We start from the raw sequence: 20,523 nt of genomic DNA, 5'->3' as shown, positions 1-20,523 counted from the left end.
GCAGAAAGTAAAAAATATTGTTTTTTTTTTGTTTTGTTTTTTAATTTGTCTGTCTTTTTTTTTTTATAGCGCAGCAATAAATAAAAAACGCAGAGGTGATCAAATGCCCCCAAAAGAAAGCTCTAGATTTGGGGTAAAAAAAAGACATCAATTTTATTTGGGTACAGCGTCACACGACCACGCAAGACTAGCAAAAGGTACAAGTGGGGACAACATGGGACATGTTTTTAAAAGAGTGCTCCAGGAATGCAAAGTATGGTGCTTTGCATTATTTTAGGAGCAGAAGCCCTAAATGCAAACACTCCAGAAAACGTAAGACCCGCCACTGGTCATCTCCTGATTGTGAGCAATTTGCATTCCTCAAATTCTCGCACAGTGCAGCTTTCATGCTCCTTAACCTCCCTGGCGGTATTCCCGAGTGTGGCTCGGGGTGGAATTTCAGTACCATTAGCGGTAATCCCAAGCCACACTTGGGGTACCACCAGGGAGAAATTGCTGGATCCTGGAAGAGGTTACTTACCTTGTCCCCAGGATCCCACGATGTATTCCGGCAGTGTACGGCAGCCGGATCTTCCGCCTTATGCTGTGTACCCTGGCTTCCGTGGGGGGTGGAACCGGCGGCAAATTCAAAAAGTAAAACACACAAACACACTGATAACCTACAAAATAAAATACATTGACCTTAGTTTGCCCCCCAGTGCTTTCTCCAGTGCCCTTGCCTGCAGTTTTACTGTAATATAAATATATATATATATATATATACACACACACACACACACACTTTAACTTACAGTAAAAAACCACACAGTAAAAAAAAAAAAAATCATATGTAAATAGTTGGTTTGGGCTGCTCGTCCTTAAGAATTACATGCAAAATATCTGCCACCATTAATAACCTCTATGTAACCATAGCAATTATTTACACTCCCAACACACATCAGAGGCTCTTCTTCAAGGCTCTAGCTCACAAATTATGGTCCTTCCGAAGAACGCACTTGATTGTTTGTGGAGATTTCAATTCCATTATCGACAGCTCCTTAGACTCCCTCTAACACCTCCAGAAGGCTGTCCACGGCACTATCCTCTTTTAAAGAAAAGGAAAATCTTTATGACCTGTGGCATGCCGGCATGCCACCATGAGGAGGAAAAAGATTATACCTTTTACTCCAACACCCAAAACTCCTATTCCAGAATCGATCTGTTCCTAACTGACCTAGACACCTTGCAAACAATTTCAAAAACCAAGATTGGTCTGATAACATGGTCAGCTCATGCCCCGATCAGCATGACACTCTTTACTCCCACCACGACAGTCACAGAAAAGATCTGGAGACTAAACTCCTCTCTAATTTCTCATTCCCCTTATAAGGAACAGATCACTTTTAAAATTGAATCCTTCTTCATAACAAATAAAGGATCTGTCGCTAGCCCATTTGTACTATGGAACGCTCATAAAGCCTCCTTAAGAGGGACGCTAAAAAAAAAAAATAGGAGCCCATGCGAAAAGAAAACGAAATGTTAAGATCACCCAACTTCTACAATCGATCAATACTTTGGAACACTTTAACAAATGAAACCCCTCCCATAAACTGACAGACGCCCTAAAAACATATCGACAAGAACTAAGAGACTTACTACGCCACGACTTTGACTTTCTTCTTAAAAGAATGAAGATAACTTGGTACTCCCAATCTGACAAACCTGGTTCTCTCTTAGCTAAACAATACAAATGAAGACAAACACAATCCAAAATCCCATTACTTTTCAAGGACTTTGGTAAAAAACTAACTAACCCCAAAGATATAGCTAATCAGTTTGCCAAGTTCTATTCCAAGCTCTACAATCAGGACACCTCAGAACCACTAACCATCCCAAACCCTCTTGAAATTCTAAAATTTCTACAAGAACTGCAGTTACCCTGCCTCCCGGAGGATCACCTAGATCAAATCTCAGCCCCTTTTACACTAACAGAAATAGAAAAAGCCATTTCTGCTCTCCCCCTCCATAAAACACCAGGACCAGACAGATATAGCAATGAATATTATAAAATATACTCTCCCTTACTTGCCCCTCACCTGTGGTGTGATGCATTTAATCACACACTAACAACCGGTACCATTGCCAGGGAATCCTTGGAAGCCTTAATAACGACCATTCCCAAACCTGGAAAATCCCCCGACTCCCCTACCAATTTTCGCCCTATATCCCTTCTAAACTCTGACACCAAACTATTTGCCAAAATTATAGCAACCAGACTTACACCCTTCATTCCCATGCAAGTCCACAAGGACCAAGTAGGATTTGTCGCAGGAAGACAGGCCTCTGATGGTACTAGAAGATATATTGATCTGATCCAGGGGGCTGAACACCATAGAACCCCTTCTCTGCTCCTATCTCTGGACGCAGAGAAGGCATTTGACAGCATCCATTGGCAGTTTTTAACAGCAGTATTACACAAATTTGGCTTCCAGGGAAACATTCTTAATTCCATCCTTAGCCTTTACACCAACCCTAGTGTAGCGCTAAGGTCTGGACCAATGGCATGACATCTAATCCCTTTAATATCACTAATGGCACCAGACAAGGGTGTGCCTTGTCACTCCTGATCTTTGCCCTAGTAATGGAACCTCTAGCTCAGGCCATCCGCAACTCACCCCATGTAGCAGGTATACCAGTTGGTACCGTCTCCCACAAAATAGGACTATTCGCGGATGATGTTATAATCTCTGTAACAGAACCCCTTGCATCTTTACCAGCACTCCGGGCAATTCTAGATTTAACTCAGTTTCCCTCTACAAAATAAACTTCAACAAATCCTCAATGCTTGGCATCCCACTCCCACAGCCACTAAAAGATAAGGTCTCCACAAATAACCCTTTCTCGTGGGCTCCTAATTCCACTCTACAGTATCTTGATGTGCAACTAACCTCCCCCTCTAATAAGCTTCTTCATGTAAACTTACAAACTCTGATATCTAAACTTCAACACCTCTCACATAATCTACAGAACACCACGGCATCTTGGGCAGGAAGAATGGCTTTGACAAAAATGTTTATGCTGCCTTATGTGCTATATATCTTCAGAGCAATCTCGGTACCTATTCTCTCAACACATATTGCAAAACTTCAAGCAATACTTACCACCTGTATCTGGAAAAGCAAGCATCCCAGAATTCACCACTCGTTGGCCTAGGAGTCCCCAATCTCGGGACCTACTACAAAGCAGTCATAATGGACCAAGCCAAAGCCTGGTGATTCACATCCTGTCAACCACCCTGGCATCAAATCAAGGCCACGGCCCTGGCAGTACCTACGAAGGAGTTACTCAGTGCCCTACTTTTACGCATGCAACAAATTAAATGTTACTTAGATACTGTCTGTCACAGCCACCACCGGAGTTTGGAAGGTGACGCATCAAACGACCAACGGTATCCCAGCGGAATTACTCTCATCTTTGCCTATCACCACCTTGGAGCTTCTTATCCCCAATACATCCTTCTCCTCTTGGTCTGAAGTGGGTATCAACAATATAGGAACTTTATACTCAGACTCCACACTCAAATCCTTTCAACAACTTTGCTTGAAGTACCCAATTAATACCAAGCAATTCTACATGTACCTCCAACTGAGATCGGCACTTCACCTGATCCAATTCTCCAGTAATAAACTTTTTGCAAACCTAATCAACTTCTACAACATGTCGATGCCATTTCTAAAAAGGGATTTCTCATATCTACAAACTCATTCTAAACACCCAGGCGTGTGGCAATTCCTCCTCAATGTGTCGTTGGGAACAATGGTTAGACAAAACCTATACCATGGAACAATGGCACCTGGCCTTGAATTCCACCCGCAAAGTCTCACGTTGCATATCTCACTGGGAAACCGCAAATAAGATTTTCCATAATTGGTATCTGACCCCCGCCAGACTGGCATGCATCTACCCAGATACCCCATCTACTTGCTGGAGACAATGTGGATACTATGGCTCTATGCTCCATATTTGGTGGAGCTGTCCAAAATTAGGAAAACTCTGGTCAGAAGACGTTTACTCGCACATTACATCCTCTCTATGCCTCTCTTTCCCTTTAACACCCCAAATGGTACTACTCAGCATGGATTCTAACCTATGGCCCTCAAATCTCAACACTGTCATTACACATCTTTTCATTTCCATTCGCCTTGCCATTGCAAGGAAATGGAAAAACACCGAACCCCTGTCTTTGGCCGAAGTATTGAATGAAAACTGCCGGCTTGAAAACGCCTTTGCAAAGGCGAACTTAAAAATCCACTCCTTTACTGTAAATTGTAAAGTCTGGCTTACACAGCAGGATGGCCCTGGTGAACTCACAATCGGACGACTTCTCATTGCCCTCCTAACCACAACCCGCCAACACTTTTAGCCTATTCCCTGCTGAGTAGGGATGATCGAACTTTTGAAAAGTTCGGTTCGGCCAGAACATCCGAACTTCCCGAAAGTTCGGCCCGGATTTCAGAACCCCATTGAAATCAATGGGACCCGAACTTCGGTAATCAAAAAACACCATTTTTAAGCCCTAAAACCCAATAAATGCCCCTAAAAAGTCCATAGGGTTCTGGGTCATGCCCCATTAACTATTAATCACACAAAAAAAAGTTCTTAAAAATTGTCATTTTTGATAAAAAAGCCAATTATTGAAAGAAAAAAAAGAGATGTTTTTTATTTTGACTTTGGATTTAGTATCTGGGGGGTCTAAAAAGTGTACATGTGAAGTTTCAGCTCTGTAGCATGTCCAGAACCATGAAAAAAAAAAAAGATAATTTTTCAGTAGAACAGGGATGTGGGACCCTCCTTTTACACCTATATGATCTTTTTTTTTCTGGTTCTGGAGATGCTACAGAGCTGAAACTTCACAGGTACACCTTTTAGACCCCCCAGACACACAATCACATAAAAAAAAGTTCTTAAAAATTGTCATTTTTGATAAAAAAGCCAATTATTGAAAAATTTAAAAAAAAAGAGAGATTTTTTTGATTTTTACTTTGGATTTCGTATCTGGTGGGTCTAAAAAGTGTACATGTGAAGTTTCAGCTCTGTAGCATGTCCAGAACCATAAAAAAAAAAAGAAAAAAAGATCGTTTGTATTAGAACACTTTCAGCACAGGAGTTTTCACACCTTGCAGTCAGGAAAAATATCTGAACTTGTGTATAGTGGTACTGTGCACAAGTTCTGATGTTTTGCCTGCCTCCAAAACCCCCCAAAAAATGCCAGCAAAAACACACCTGGGCATTTTTTTTTGACGCTAGCGTTTTTTTTGGCATTTTCTTGGGTTCTTTTGAGGCAGGCAAAACATCTGAACTTGTGTATAGTGGTGTATATACACACATACATATATTTATATACACACCTAGACATATATAGGTGTGATAGTAGCAGAAATATATGCTTGCGCTAATGAAATCATTTACAGTAATATATTTCTGCTACTATCACACCTATATATGGCTAGGTGTCTATATACATATAATTATGTGTGTATATATACCACGATCTTATATACTGGGGGGCGTATTCACTAATTGGTCTAGGGACCCCCTAGTCACTCCAATCACATTCCTAGCATTCTCCTGCCCCCTCAATTGGCTTTTGCTAATGGTTCTGGTCCAATCACGGGCTTTTAAAGCCCATTTCCTGAAGCATTGCATTTTGGTCGGTTCTGGTTGCCGTATTCCGAACTTTTTGGGCAAAAAGTTCTAAATTCGGCCGAACCTCGAACACCCAATGTTCGGGCCGAACCGATGGTGGACCCGAACCGTTCGATCATCCCTACTGCTGAGTCGCCACCTGCTCTAATCTTAACTAACCCTGACATTTAACATTGTAGCCCAGATAACCTCTGTTTAAACCTTTAAATGCACTCTCTTTTCTTCCAACATAGGCTTCAACTACTAGTTAACTTTAAAAACTCATATTACCTTGGTAAAGTTTATGTCTTCACCAGTGCACAACTGCAACCTGGTCACCCCTTTTTGTTTCCTTTTTTCTTTCTTCTCTTTTGCATATTGTACTGCTGTTTATTAAACTGTTTAAAAGTCAATAAAAATGTGTTGAGTTAAAAAAAAAAAAGAATTACATGCAAAATAATGGTACCGCTTTCAGCACCTAAAATCTGAAATAATCATACCGCCAGGAAGGTTAAGCAGCTCGCATGGCAATGGCTCACATGTGCTTAAATTAGAGCAATAAAAAATTCCTTGCCCAGCCCTGGGTGCATGTTGGATCTGCATGCAGTCTGCAGTGATGGGAAATTAATTTGCACGGATTGCCTCAAATGACAATGGATAAGGAAGCAGATGCACAAATGTCAAAGCCTAGCGGCTGTTGCAGAGAGTATGCAGCAAATATCCATGCCACAGGCAAGACACAGGCCCAACCATCGCAAAAAGAACCCATATATTTCTATATGTAAAAGGAAAGGCCTTCTTTTCCCATAATGACAGAGTTAAAAGCTCATTGATGAAGAATGGGAGAGATCTGATAAGAAGACCAATTTACAGTAAAAGGTCTCCAAGCTTTTTCCAATTAAGGTGTTGATGTAAGTTTAAGCAACGCACTTCCAGGAGTGGCTGGGGCCCACCAGCTTCCCTTTCAATACCTTTAGGGATCCTATGCATTGAAAAGTGGACTTAAGGCTGGTTCACACAAGATTTAGTCCAATGAGTTTTTATTCCAAGTCAAAAATGTATAAACAGTGTTTACTATGTTTACCATTGATTCCAATGGCCTACGTCACACCAGTACAGTGTATTCCAGTACAGTCAACTAATGTAGAACATGTGTTCCATACTGAAAAAATGCAACATCTGTAACATAGAAAAATGTATTGAAAGAGCACCTGAACACTTCAAAACTCAGAAGAGCACCTGACCTCTTCAACTCAGAAATTGTAGAGAATCTATACTGTCGCATGTTTTTGCCTGTTGACTAGCAACAGTGTTAACTGTGATGTTTAAAGCATTAAGAAATGCCCTTGAATTCAAATGGAACCTGCAGGTGTGGGCATGGTTCTGGAGGACTTGAACCTGGCTGCTGACTTTTGGCGGAGGCTTCGATAGACCAAGATCTAAGGCTGGCAAATTCAGTCACAGTCATGAGATCTTTGTAGTTGCACCACTGGAGGATGGATGAAGCTTCCACACAAGCCCTTTGTAACATTCTTTATAATGGGAGGTTGCCGTTTGGCAAAACGCTGGACGTAATGAGTAGAGATCACAGTGAAGGGGGCTAAAACTTATTTTTTACATGCAATCAAATCCGGAGCAGGCTGCTAGACATCTAGAAAGTCTTTTGAAGGTGGGCCAAACCAGTGTCTTCCAGTGGAAGCCAGGATAGCCTATTTTTGGAGGGTTAGGGTGACAAATATCAAAGACAGTTAGGTGGGAGTTCAGTCACCAAATCCTTTCGTTCATGACCAACATGTCCCAAGAGGAAAGAATTTTTGTAAGATTACGTATAAGAATTATACTGCAACAGGTCCATAGTGCTGGTGTCACCAAATGAACAAAATCGGGAGGTCTCTCCCCATTCTTTCTAGTAACCAAGGCATTAGGAGCTTTCCCTACTGTCTGGGTTTGAAGAAATCAAATGGGTACATACACACCAAAAGGTTTAAGATGGAGTCCGTGCAAACAGTCATGAGTATAGTTCAGCACAAAAATCGGTGCATCGGTAACACCAGAGACATCTGAGATTTGCCATGATCGGCTGTTACTTCCAGTTCAGGTTTTTGCCATTTTTAGAATCAGTGTATCAGTATTTCGTCTTTAGGGATAGGGCTCTACCACTTCCTGGACGACGTTTTGATTGTCGCATGTGTAATCCAGGAGCTGACAAAGCATCGCAACCTTGTCCTAGAAGTCCTTTTTCCAAGTTCAGTTGACTAGTGAACAAACAGGGAAAGCAGTTAACCCCTTCTTAATCTCTGAAGGATCTTAGAGTAGTATTTCATGGCTGAATAACTCAAGTCGTTTTTCAAAACTGCAACATTTCTAAAATGAAAATCTGTATGCGAAGAGTCATGGAGACAAGCATTTATGTCAGCGAGGGATTGCATTTTCCCCTTTGGGACAATTTACAGTGGCCATTCCAGTGTTGCCTTGGGCAGGGTGGCACATGTGGGCTTTTCAATTTGCCTTCTTCAGTCAATTGGATGGGCTGTTTATGGATCAGAAGTTCTTTGTGTCTGCACAAATTAGCAAGAACCGGAGTATTGGACCAGTGTGCCTCTTTTGTCCTATGCCTCTCAGCCCAGGAGGTGGAATAATTCTGACACCAGATGCCAGTCAGTCTCTAGTCTGAGGAGGCAAGTGCAAGGCAATTGAAGCCTGGTGGAATGCAGATGCTCTGACTTTCTTTAATGGAAGCTAGTTTTTTTCTAGCATTTCAAGCCTTTCAGGATCACCCTCCCTCAAAGGAGCCCGAGTGAAGTTGATGATTGACAACAAGACAACAGTATCCTACAATTCCCGATGAGGAGGCACCAAGCGTCTTTTTCCTGTTACTTTTCGCAAAACAAATTTTTCGCTGGGCTGAGAGCCGCTTACAGACAGTTAACTGCAGTCTACCTACTGGAGAAGCAGGATCCACTAACAGATCAGATAGGCAAAATTCCAACAATAAGTACCTAAAGTAGTTTTGGCTCTATGGGGCATGCCAGCAGTAGTTCTCATAGAGATTCCACTGAATACTCAGCTTCCGGTATTTGCAACTAGGTACAAAGGTGAAGTGATAGATAGATTCACAGCGCCATGGGATTTTTTCCATCTGTGTTTGTCTTCCTCCAGTGTCCTTAATTCCTGAATTATTCCTGAAAAGTCCTGAATTCTCATCTGAGGTGGTTTAGTCCTTGGTGAGAACACAAGACCATAAAACGCTACATATGTAAGGATAGGAAGGAAGTTTGTTCTGTTTGCTCAGCAAAGTTTTCTCTCTTGTGTCCCCAGCTTTAGCCAATATCATTGACATTTTTACAATCAGTGCTTGAGATTGGTCTGGCATACACCTCCACTAAAGTACAGGTCTCTGCCTTTATCCTCTTTTTCAGGCTGCAGTTGGGTGTAAGAGCCATTGATCAAATTCTTCATGCAGGCAGTAATCCATATACGACTACCAAGGAAATCCTTGTTCCCTTCAAGGGACTAATGGGCCAAACACACTATAAGATTTTCTGAAGACTTTTTCCTTTAGACTTACCAAAACCATATAATATGAGGTCAAACCTAAACACTTTCAATTTGTATGCAATCTGGCAGGCCCTTGCACTTCATAGAAAAGGTAAATCTGAAGGAAATCTATCACAAACGTTGGATAGTGTGTATCCAGCTTTAGGCTTGGTTCTGAAAGCACTAGTATAGGCATCCTTTGCTCCAACAGCTTAATTTCCATTGCGGTTCCTAGTGGTTAAACTAGTTCCTCTGACAGCAGTTGCTTCAGACAGAAGGATGTCGGAGATTGCAGCACTTTACTGCAAAGATCCCTTTGTGTCTTTTTACAGGAAATAGTGATATCATGTCCATTTCCAAAGCTTAATAATAAAGTGGTATCCAGTTTCCACGAAAACTGGGGAAGCCCCTCCAAGCATTCACAAGGAGTCACTGAGTATACAGCAGGAAGAGACTTCAGTTTCTTAGAAATGGACAAGTTGCCAACAGTGTACATGTAAAGATCAAAAGACGTGTGGAAAGTGGACAATCTTTTTCTTTTGCCGCCAGGTTCAATACCAATTAACGATGTCCTTCGACTTGCCAAACAAAAAACCCTACAATAGCCAGGGGATGGGTCCCCACCACTAAAGTAAACAAAGGGATGGGGTCTTCCAGGGAATGTCATTGGCCCAATATGGAGAAGACCCCAACCCCTTGGCCAGGATTGTAGGGAAGAGGTCCTTGTCTTCATCAACATGGGGAAAAGATGGTTTGCCCGGGGGGTTCCCTACATGTTGAGGGCATGTGGCCTGGTATGTCTCAGGTGAGGGGCACATCCTTGCCACCCCCTCCCTGACCTGCCAGGCTGCATGCTTGGATAAGGGCCTGGTATAGATTTTTTTTTTGGGGGGCATGCTTTCCTCTTCTTGTTTTTGCTGTGGAGTTTTCCCCTAAAATCCATGCTAGTCCTAGAAGGTCTACTGCGGTATTTGTAAGGGACACCATGCCATTTGTAATGTATTTTTGTGAAAAAGAGAAAGGCACAGAGAGCAACAAAAAGTTTCAACTATTCTATTCCCTCCGCTATCTCCTACCTGTCTGTGTAAAGCACTCCCCTGCTTCTCTTCTTCTGTGGCAGTTGCTTAACCACTTCCCGCAAACCAACATACCTGTACGTCAGCTTGCAGAAGTGGTTGTACCGGGATGATGCCTGCAGCTGCAGGCATCAACCCGGTACCGTCTGTTGGAGCCAGAGGTCGGCTTTTAGGAGATAACAGCCAATGCGGCTCAGCAGTCGCTCGCCTGTTATTCCAGCGAGCGGGAGGGGACATCCCGCCGCCTTCTGCGGCCTTGCCCTGGTCTCCCGTCCCAACAGGGGGACCTGAGCAACTAGCCGGCATGTCGGCTGGCTGGCTGGAGTCCCGAGCAAAGCCGAATTCGGCTTTGATCGGGTCTCCGATGTAGTAACCCGGAAGTGACATCACTTCCGATTTACTCGGCTGCTAATGACGCAAAATTTCAAAAAGTGACAGTATTCAAAAATGCAGATTTCGGAAGGAGGTAAACATCATGGCAGCCTGTGGCTCTGAAATTCAGGTAAGCAGCTGGAGCAACTGTTGGTAGTTTAAAGGATAAGTTCACTTTTTAAAAAAAATAAATAAATAAATGCACATTTTTTACAGGTAACAAAATGTGCATTAATTATTTTTTGTAGCAGGAGCCTGTAAAGCATTGCACCAGCGATCAGCAGATCACTGGTGCCATGCAGGTCTCCTGCAGATCTGTCAGTGTATTTTCCTGCTCGCACCTCGTATGAGGAAGTTGATGCATTACGACAGGAAGACTTAATGAACTACCACAGCGCTCACAGCAGCATGATACAGTAGTTCATTGAAAACTACATGCTGACAGCCAAAAAGGCTGCCAGATCTTGTCTTTTTCTATTCAGGGGACTGCAAACTTATCCTTAAACTTAATGGGACTAGGCAGTTTGGTTAAGTATAATAGTGTCTGAAAGTGTGCTTACCTTTTCAAAATGCAAGTAGAAGGTCTTGATTGATTAGAAGTTTGTAAAGTCACAAGGTTTTTTATCTTAATACATTCTATGCGTTAAGTGCATTAAGATAAAAAGCCTCCTGTGTTCAGCCACTCCCTTCAGCCCCCCTAATACTTACCTGCACCCCATCTCTATCCAGCGATGTCCACGGGTGCCTCGGCTGTCCAGGAGGACTGGGCTGCCCTGTGCAAAACCTCTGCACAGAGCAGGTAAGTATGACAGGTTTGTTATTTAAATAGAAAAAAAACCCAAGACTTTACAATCACTTTAATGTTCTGAACCAGGAACTTGGGAAATTAAAGTGGACCTCAACTCAAAAGTAAAGATTTTCTGTCGGTTCAATAACAAGTCCAGGGGTGTTCTTTTTTTTTTTTTTTTTGGGTGAATTGGATAGGGTTATGGAATTTGAATGAAATTTTCCAAACAAGATGAGGAAAGTAAACTTCCTTCTATAGCCTAACAACAAAACAGCAGCTCCACAGTGAGCCAAAACTAAATCTACCTAATCCTAGCACCTATCTAGGAAGGTACTACACCCTACTAACCAATACATGGCTGCTGCCCCTCTCTATCAACCCCTTTACTGGCTTTCACGTATGCGTATAAAATTCAAAATACTAACCACAAAATACAAAGCCATCAACAACACTGCCCCAGCTACATCACCAAACTCATCTCGAGTATCAGCCAAATCGTGCACTCTGATCTTCCTAAGACAATTTTTACCACAACACTGTACACTTCAGGGCCCAACTGCTGGCACCCCCTTTACTCTTCAGGGTTAAACACTGGCACCCCCTTTACTCTATTCCTGCACTGGCTAGCTAGCTCCTGGATCCCGCTGACCTTCTCCGGAGTGGTCCCCCCAGGGACAGTTTGCAGTACTCACAACACAGAATGCTTTCTTGGAACTCGACCCCCCCAGCTCCACTGGTCCACAGCACACTGGATCCTTCCTGCAGCTCAGCCCTGTATCCCCTCAGGCAAGCCACCTGGAATACCCAATTCTTCCTGACAGGAGGAGAGACAGCCGTACCCTCCCTCCTGGGACTCTGCTTCCCGCCAAAGACCCCCTGTCATGTGCTCCCCACAGATTTATACCCCCTCCCAGAATGCTCTGTGGCAGAATCTGCCCCTACAGGATGGATACAAGCCCTGATGTGCTATTGGTCAGGTTTCCTCCACTGCCCAATGAGAGCCCTCATTGGGACACAGTGGGAAGACTCCCCAACTCAACAGGCACACCTGGGAACACATGCCAGCCTAGCTGAAAATCATGGCCATACTGATAAGCACACAAGGCCCACTATACTTTACCTAGCACCTACCTTGGAGGGTGCTGCAAAGTGTATTATTGATTGGTTTATGCAAAAGTTATCACCTCTACAAACTAGGGGAAAGATTTATGCAATTTTTTTTTTTTTTTTTACTAGTGATGGCGGCGATCATCGACACTGCGACATTGCAGTGGACACCTGACACTTTTGGGGGGGGGGGGGGGGGGGACCAGCGACATTACTACAGTAATCAGTGCTTACAATATGCACTGTTACTGTACTGTACACAGGGAACAAGGGGGCACTCTTTACATCTAGAGGAAAACAGATTTCGTCTCCAAATACGGAAAGGTTTCTTCACCATAAGAGCTGTGAAAATGTGGAATAGACTCCCTCCAGAGGTGGTTCTGGCTAGCTCACTAGATTGCTTTAAAAAAGGCCTGGATTCTCTTTCCTAGGTGTACATAATATAAATGGGTACTAAAATTTTTTTAGGTAAAGTTGATTCAGGGAATATCTGATTGCCTCTCGGGGGATCAGGAAGGAATTTTTTTCCCCTGCTGTCGAAAATTGGATCATGCTTTGCTGGGGTTTTTTTTGGCCTTCCTCTGGATCAACTGCGGGTATAGGATTGTGTATATGGGATTGTATGGTTGGGTTTTCAATACTGTTTTTTTTTTTTTTGCTTGAACCTGATGGTCTTTTTTCAACCTGACTAACTATGTAACAACACTGACAGGGAAGGGGTTAAGACCAGGGGCGATCAAAGGGTTAAGCTTCCCCGCTGGCGATTGGGCGCGTGCACCCCCTTTAACAGACCCACGAAGCTTGTACAGGTACATCGTTTCGTGGGACAAAGCTGACCTGCCGCAGTAAAACTACGGTGGCTGGTCGGCAAGCGGTTAAAAAAACGTTTTTTTTTTAAAGTTACATATAACACATGATTACACATAACAGTTACTTTCATAAATCATAAATGAATGCAAAGCAGGACCTGAGCTGTCAAATTGATAGCTCAATCCTGCAGATTACACAGGAAGAGCATAGCTCTCCTTGTGTAATCATCAGAGCTCTGTAACAGTCAGGCGCTATGCTCTGTTTATCAGGAGCTCCTGATGTAAGAGTGGTTGGCTGTCGTACTGATAGCAGAGCAGAGTGGCGTTTGTTACATAGCAAGAGCAGTGATATACCAGTGTAATCTGCTGGACTGAGCTGTCAGTTTGACAGTCCAGTCCTGCACAGTGCAGGATACAGCAGTACAATACAATGCAGAGTCAGAAAAGGCATTTGCCCAGCTGCCCTCTTGTAACGCACCACCCAAGAAGGATGCCTCATCTACCTCAGACCAGCCCTTCTCACAGCTGTATATCTGCTATGGGATAGGCACTGCTGCCTCTGACTGCCAGTCTCTTTGAAGTGATATTTGGTGATGTCACTACTGTGTTGCTCACTGCTCTCCTTGCTAAAGAGAAAGTTGTAGTGTAATGATCTCCATACTTCTACCTAATTGCTTTTGCCTCCACACAGGGATATAGTGTATAATTCCATTATGAATAAACAATTTTTCGAAATCTCTTTCCACCCCAACTTCCCGTTTTTGTTTGGCTCCATACTGTATAGTTATTTGTTGTGCCTACTTTAAGAAATTCTGAGTATTTTATGGTTCAAAAATTCCCTTTGGTTAACATGCCTTTTCAGGTCACGAAATACAAACCGATAAAAAAACTTCAAGGCTTGAGCAAGGTTTGAGGAACAGTTAAGAATTTCGACATTTTCTGTGCCACATTGCATCTTCGTACTTACAACATAGAGTTTAGCAAAATGAAAAGGGAAGCACAGTCAGTCAAAAACTCTTTGGGGGTTATTTACTAAAGGCAAATCCACTGTGCACTTTGCTGTAGATCTGTGGGGGACATGCAAGGAAAATAAAAACAGCATTTTTGCTTGCACATCATGGATGATAGAAATCAGCAGAGCTTCCCCTCATTTCAGATCTTCCCCTCAGATCTACAGCGACTGCACTTCCAAGTGCACTTGCAGTGCACAGTGGATTTGCCTTTACTAAATCAACCCCTTTGGCTTTTTCAGGAGTTTACAGGCATATGCTCTTACAGGCAGAAAAAACTCTCAACAAACTCGCATTCTTGAGAGGAGTTTTCGAGTAGAAAAGATGCCTATGTGTCCAAACATTTTATCAAGGCAGCCATAGAACCCGTGGCCACCTGAAAACAATGCTGCTGCTACATGGTGACACAGCATCTGATAAGATGAATTCGCTGCTCAGCCAATACTTTTCCCAACTGGCTCAGTAAATTTTTAAACCAACTTTTTTTGAGTCCGATGGTGCTTGCAGGGTCACCTATGGCCATCTATGAGGGCCTTAAAATATAACTAAAGGACAAACTTTTTTTTATAGTTCTGCATAGAATGGAGAGGGATTAGAACATACGGACGTTAAGGAAACATTTCGGAGAACTTCGCCGAGCCAATAAGGCAGGAAAAAGAGGACCACAGTGTCCCTAGATATTTCACCAAACATTAGATATTTCACCAAACATCATGATAAATCTAGTTCCAGCCTCAAGGTGTGGGTGATCGAGTTCATTCCTCCTACCTTTTCTGAAGCGGAGAGGTTTGTGCATCTATGTCGCAGGCAGAGAGACTTATTGGATTTATGCCATCAATGTTTTGTCACCCGGGGGCATAAACGAAGAATTAGAAATGAATACCCTTTTGTACATAATCTCCTTGGTTCTCTTTGATTTAGATTTATCTTTTATTTGTATTTTTTATTTCTATTTATTTTTTATTTATTTCATTCTTTATATATTTTTAATATCATTCTTGTTTTTATTATTTTTTGGCATTTCCTGTGTAATTTTACAGCTTTTAACATTTTTAAACCTGTAGCACTTGTGTGCAATTTATAAGTCTACATGTCTGGTGCATAGGACTATTAGGCTGACAATCTAATTAGCTCCTTCCTTGCCGTATCGCACCTGCCCCTCCCATCCATGATCGTAGCAGCCCATTTAAGTGTTCATTCATTTCCAGCGGGTGTAGGTCTGATGAAGGAGCCACGCATGCTCCGAGGCATGTAACCACCCATCTACCCACGTGACTGGATACTCGCTGCTTGCGTCTCTGCACTGTTGCCAGGAGCCTGATGCCGAACACAGCTCAGAGAACGCCCACACAGGAAGTGGAGCTCTGGATGTCTGCACACTAGAGCAGTGGCCCTGCAGAGTCCGGACGAATCCTAGATCACTACAGCTCTGTGTTTTATCTGTTACAGCTTGCTTATTGTGAGTGTTTTTAATCCTTTATTTCACAATAAATATCCAAGTTACTGCACTTAGAGGAGCCTTGTTTCTTTTTCAATTGTTCCTAGAGCAGCTTCTTCTCTCAAGTGCTGCCCAGGTGCAGGGACCAACACGCCGCCGACTTAGATCCATGAAAGCGCCCATACACTTCTACTTTTTATTCAGTTTTTATTGCTATCTGTGCCCCTGTAAAGAAGATTCACTCTATTTGTCCTGTTTACCATTATTATTGAAAGACAAAGTAAAAGAAAATTAATAAAATGCCAAATTTTGGGTTGTCCCCAGAAAAGAAATAGAGGGGAAATCTTCCAATGGGTACACGAGTTTCAGTGACCTGGGGGTCCCCAAGGAATTTCCCTTAACCACTTAAGCCCCGGAGGATTTGGCTGCTAAACGACCAGAGGGTATTTTGCGATTCGGCACTGCGTGACTTTAACGGACAATTGCGCGGTCGTGCGACGCTGTACCTAAACGAATTTGGTGTCCTTTTTTTCCCACAAACAGAGCTTTCTTTTGGCGGTATTTGATCACCTGTGCGATTTTTTGATCACGCGCTATAAACAAAAAAAGAGCATAAATTTTGCAAAAATAGCAATATTTTTCCCTTTTTTTTATATGAAATTCCCCCAAAAAAAAATGTAAAAATCAAAATTTTTTAATATTTTCGGCCAATTTGTTTTATGCTACCTATGTTTGGTAAAAAAAATTGCAAAAAGCGTATTTTGATTGGTTTGCGCAAAAGTTATTGCGTTTACTAACAAAGGGAAAGATTTTTGTCATTTTTGTTGTTTTTTTTTTTAACGCGTAATGGCGGCGATCTGCGATTTTTTTTGCGGTACTGCGACATTGCGGCGGACAGATCGGACCCTTGACTGACATTTTTGACACTTTTGGGGTTACCAGTGACATTACTGCAGTAATCAGTGCTATAAATATGCACTGTTACTGTAAAAATACACTGGTAGTGAAGGGGTTAACTTTATTTGAGAGGGAGGGGCTGTGTGTGTCCCTAGGGGCGTGATTCTAACTGTGATTGGCTGTGGCTTCAACTGTATGCAGAGTGATCAATGGATCTACATAGTAGATCCATGTGATCATCTCTCATACAGAGAGGAGAATGACAGGCAGCTTGTTTACACAAGCTGCCTGACTTTCTCCCTCTCCCCCGCCGATCGCAGAGTGGCCGGCGGCGATCGGGTCCGCCGGTCACACGCGCGGGGGGGGTCCGTGACCACGCGGGAGCGGGAGCGCGCCTCCGGCGGCGCGCGCTCGCTCCCTAAACCCTCACAGGCGAGCGACGTAGACCTACGTCACTTTGCCTGTGAGGGGCTGACCGCCGCCGTAGATAGTCGTGCGGCGGTCGGCAAGTGGTTAAACTCTGCAACGGAACACAGATGGCGAAAAAAAATCTGACAGGATTTATAACCCTCCCTTGCTCTATCCAAAATAAAAATAAAGTTTTGCCTATAGTTCTACTTTTAAGTAGAACTTGGCAGCAAAGCTGCATTAATCTTTCATGTTAATAAATGACAACTAAACAAAGCGGTTGATTGATTAAAGGAAAATATACTGTGCAATAGAGTGCACTTGGAAGTGCACTTCAAGTGCACTGGAAGTGCAGTTACTCTAGATCTGAGGGTAATCTCTAAAATGAGAATCTCTGCTGATTTCTATCATCCAATCATGTGCAAGCAAATATGCTGTTTTTTATTTTCCTTGCATGTCCCCCTCAGATCTACAGCGACTGCACTTGCAAGGGCACTTGCAGTACACCATGGATTTGCCTTTAGTAAATCAACCCCAATGTTCTGAGCAAGAGACTTCATTTTCAGTGCAACATAATGGGGGACATTTACTAAAACGGGAGCACTCCAAATCTGGTGCAGCTGTGCATGGTAGCCAATCAGCTTCTAACCTCAGCTTGTTAAACTAGGCTTTGACAATGAAACCCGGCAGCGGATTGGTTACTATGTAGGGCTTTACAAGGTTTTGCACACTCTGGTTTTAGTAAATCTCCCCCTCTGTCATCACCACCTAGACCTAGGATATCATCTTTTCTTTGGTAAAACTTGGCATTCTTTACAACACTTCTGTGCAGAGATTTCTGGTCAGTTCACTATGATTAACTTCCACTCATTTTATTTTTCCTTACCACAAACTTGGACAGAAAATCCTCAGAAATGCGAGTCGAATGGATTTGAAAAAGGAGTCTAACTGGCTTTCCATCATATTTCTCCTTCTGCCAGTACAGCTGGAGTTCTCTTGTAGTCATAAGATGGTGCTCACGAGGAGGGGAGTTGTTATCTAGCCATAAAAAAATTATAAAATTTAGTTTGAAGAAAAAATGTGATATATTCTGACTATAGAATACACTAGTGCCATTTAATAATGTGTCGTGATGTTAAGTCATGAATTCTGTTACATTTAAAGGGCAGCAGCAGGTATAAAACTATACTTGCAGGCACCTAGAGGTGCCTACCGATCTATGATCTACCAGAACACCCAGATCCTTCTCCACTATAGATTCCCTCAGTTGTACTCCACCTAGTATGTAGGATGCATGCATATTCTTAGCCCCCAAGTGCATAACTTTACATTTACCAACATTAAACCTTATTTGCCACATAGCTGTCCAATGAAATGGTGCATTGAGGTCGACTTGTAAGTAGGAGACATCCTGTAAGGAAGTTATTCCACTGAATAGCTTGGTGTCATCTGCAAAGACTGAAATTGTATTTTTAATCTCAGACCCTATATCATTTATAAATATATTAAAAAGTAAGGGTCTGAACACTAAACATTGGGGCAAACACACTGTTGGAAATGTGTTTTTTCAAGAAAAAATTCCTCCCTGCTCCTTCAGATTCACTACAGTTAAAAACAAACTCAGTTTTGAGTGAAAATCAAAATTCTACTAGTATATGCCAGTTTAAAGTTTTAGTAAGCCCAGATTGTTTTTTTGTTTTTAATAACAAACATGTCATACTTACCTGCTGTGTGCAATTGTTTTGTACAGAGCGGCCCCCACCACCATTGCTCCTAGCTCCTCCCCCTGCTAAGTGCCCACCATAGCAAAGCTGCCTGCTATGGGGGCACTTGTGTGGGCTCCAGAACCACGCCTCTCCTGAACCACACTCTGGTGTCCATTGACACACAGAGCATGGCTCAGCCCCGCCCCCTTCTCCCTCATAGCTGGCTGTAATTGACAGCAGTGGGCGCCAATGGTGGAGGAGCTGCACTTCCTTCCAAAGAATGCATTTTAAAGCCTTTAGAACCACTTTAAGTTTAGTTGTTCTTATGGGGTAAGGCACAGACAGGGATGCCAGGCACAGACAAATTCCATATCTACTTTAACCACTTACCGCAAAGTGACAAAACCCCTATGTCGGCTGACTTTGTGTGGTTATACCAGGATGATGCCTCTAGACCGTTGTTTAGAGCCAGCGGTCGGCTTTCTGGCGGTAATGACCGATGTGGCTCGGGAGCCGCTTTGATTGTTACCCCGGCGAGCGGGAGGGGACGTCCCCCCTCCCGACGCCTTCCGCGGCTTTGCCCGGGTCTCCCGTCCCACCGGGAGACCCAAGCAACCAGCTGCTGCCTCCGCCGTCTGGATGGAGTCCCGATCTAAGCCGGATGCGGCTTCGATCGGGTCTCAGATGACGTAACCTGGAGGCGGCGGCCATGACGTCACATGCAGGTTACTCGGCTGCTAAAGGCGGCAGATTCAAAAAGTGAGTGTATTCAAAAATGCAGTTTTCGGCGTTTTGAATACATGGAAGTGTAGTGGAGGGGTCTAGGGTCTTTTAGACCCTTGATCCCTCCATAAAGAGTACCTGTCACTGCATATTGCTGTCACAAGGAATGTTTACAATGCTTGTGACAGCAATAAAAGTGATCAGATTTTTTTTTTTTTAACAAAAACCTGTGTTAAAATGAAAACAAATAAATAAATAGGAAAAAAAGAAAAAAAATTTTTTAGCCGCCCCCGTCGCCTTTAGCTCTCGCACAAAAGAAATCACTGTTCAAACCACACATGTGAGGTATCGCCACGATCGCCAGAGCGTGAGCAATAATTTAAAAAAAAGAGCCACACTCTAACTCTAAACTAACTGTTAACCGTTAAAAATGTTTAAAGCGTTGCCTATGGAGATTTAATTTAACCGTAGCTTGTCGCCATTCCACGGGTGTGCGCAATTTTAAACCGTAACATGTTGGGTATCTATTTACTCGCCGTGACATCATCTTTCACAATATACAAAAAAAATGGGCTAACTTTACTGTTAAGTTTTTTTTAAACGCAGTGAAATGTGGTTTTTCGTAATTTTTCCATAAAAATAGCGTTTGAAATACCGCTGCGCTAATACCGCGTGACAAAAAATATTGCAATGACTGCCATTTTATGCTCCAGAGTCTTTGCTAAAAATATATATATATATATAATGTTTGAGGGTTCTAAGTAATTTTCTAGCAAAAAATACTGATTTTAACTTGTAAACAAAACGTGTCAAAAATAGGCCTGGGGCTTAAGTGGTTAAGTACATCTCTGCAATAAGTACAAGACACTTAAAATAAGGCACTTTAAGCAATTCAGAACCAAGAAACGACCAACAAACAATGGAACTCAACAGAACAGACTGCAAGAAAACTTGACTCTCTCAAAATAGCTCTTTTTCCAGTCTGCTTC

At 42.7% G+C, this 20,523-nt stretch overlaps 1 protein-coding gene across 1 annotated transcript in view; it reads right to left on the bottom strand.

The window, feature by feature from the left end:
• The window catches only part of SNX20 (sorting nexin 20), a 59,056-nt gene that overhangs the window by 6,618 nt on the left and 31,915 nt on the right, over positions 1-20,523 (bottom strand). Inside the window, exon 3 of the mRNA XM_082270602.1 lies at positions 17,992-18,143. Coding sequence (XP_082126728.1) covers positions 17,992-18,143 — 152 coding nt within the window. The remainder of the gene's footprint in view (positions 1-17,991; positions 18,144-20,523) is intronic.

Source organism: Pelophylax lessonae (genome assembly GCF_965119305.1).
Source record: "Pelophylax lessonae genome assembly, chromosome: 10".
Taxonomy (NCBI): Eukaryota; Metazoa; Chordata; class Amphibia; order Anura; family Ranidae; genus Pelophylax; species Pelophylax lessonae.
This window is presented reverse-complemented; position numbering and strand designations above follow the sequence as displayed.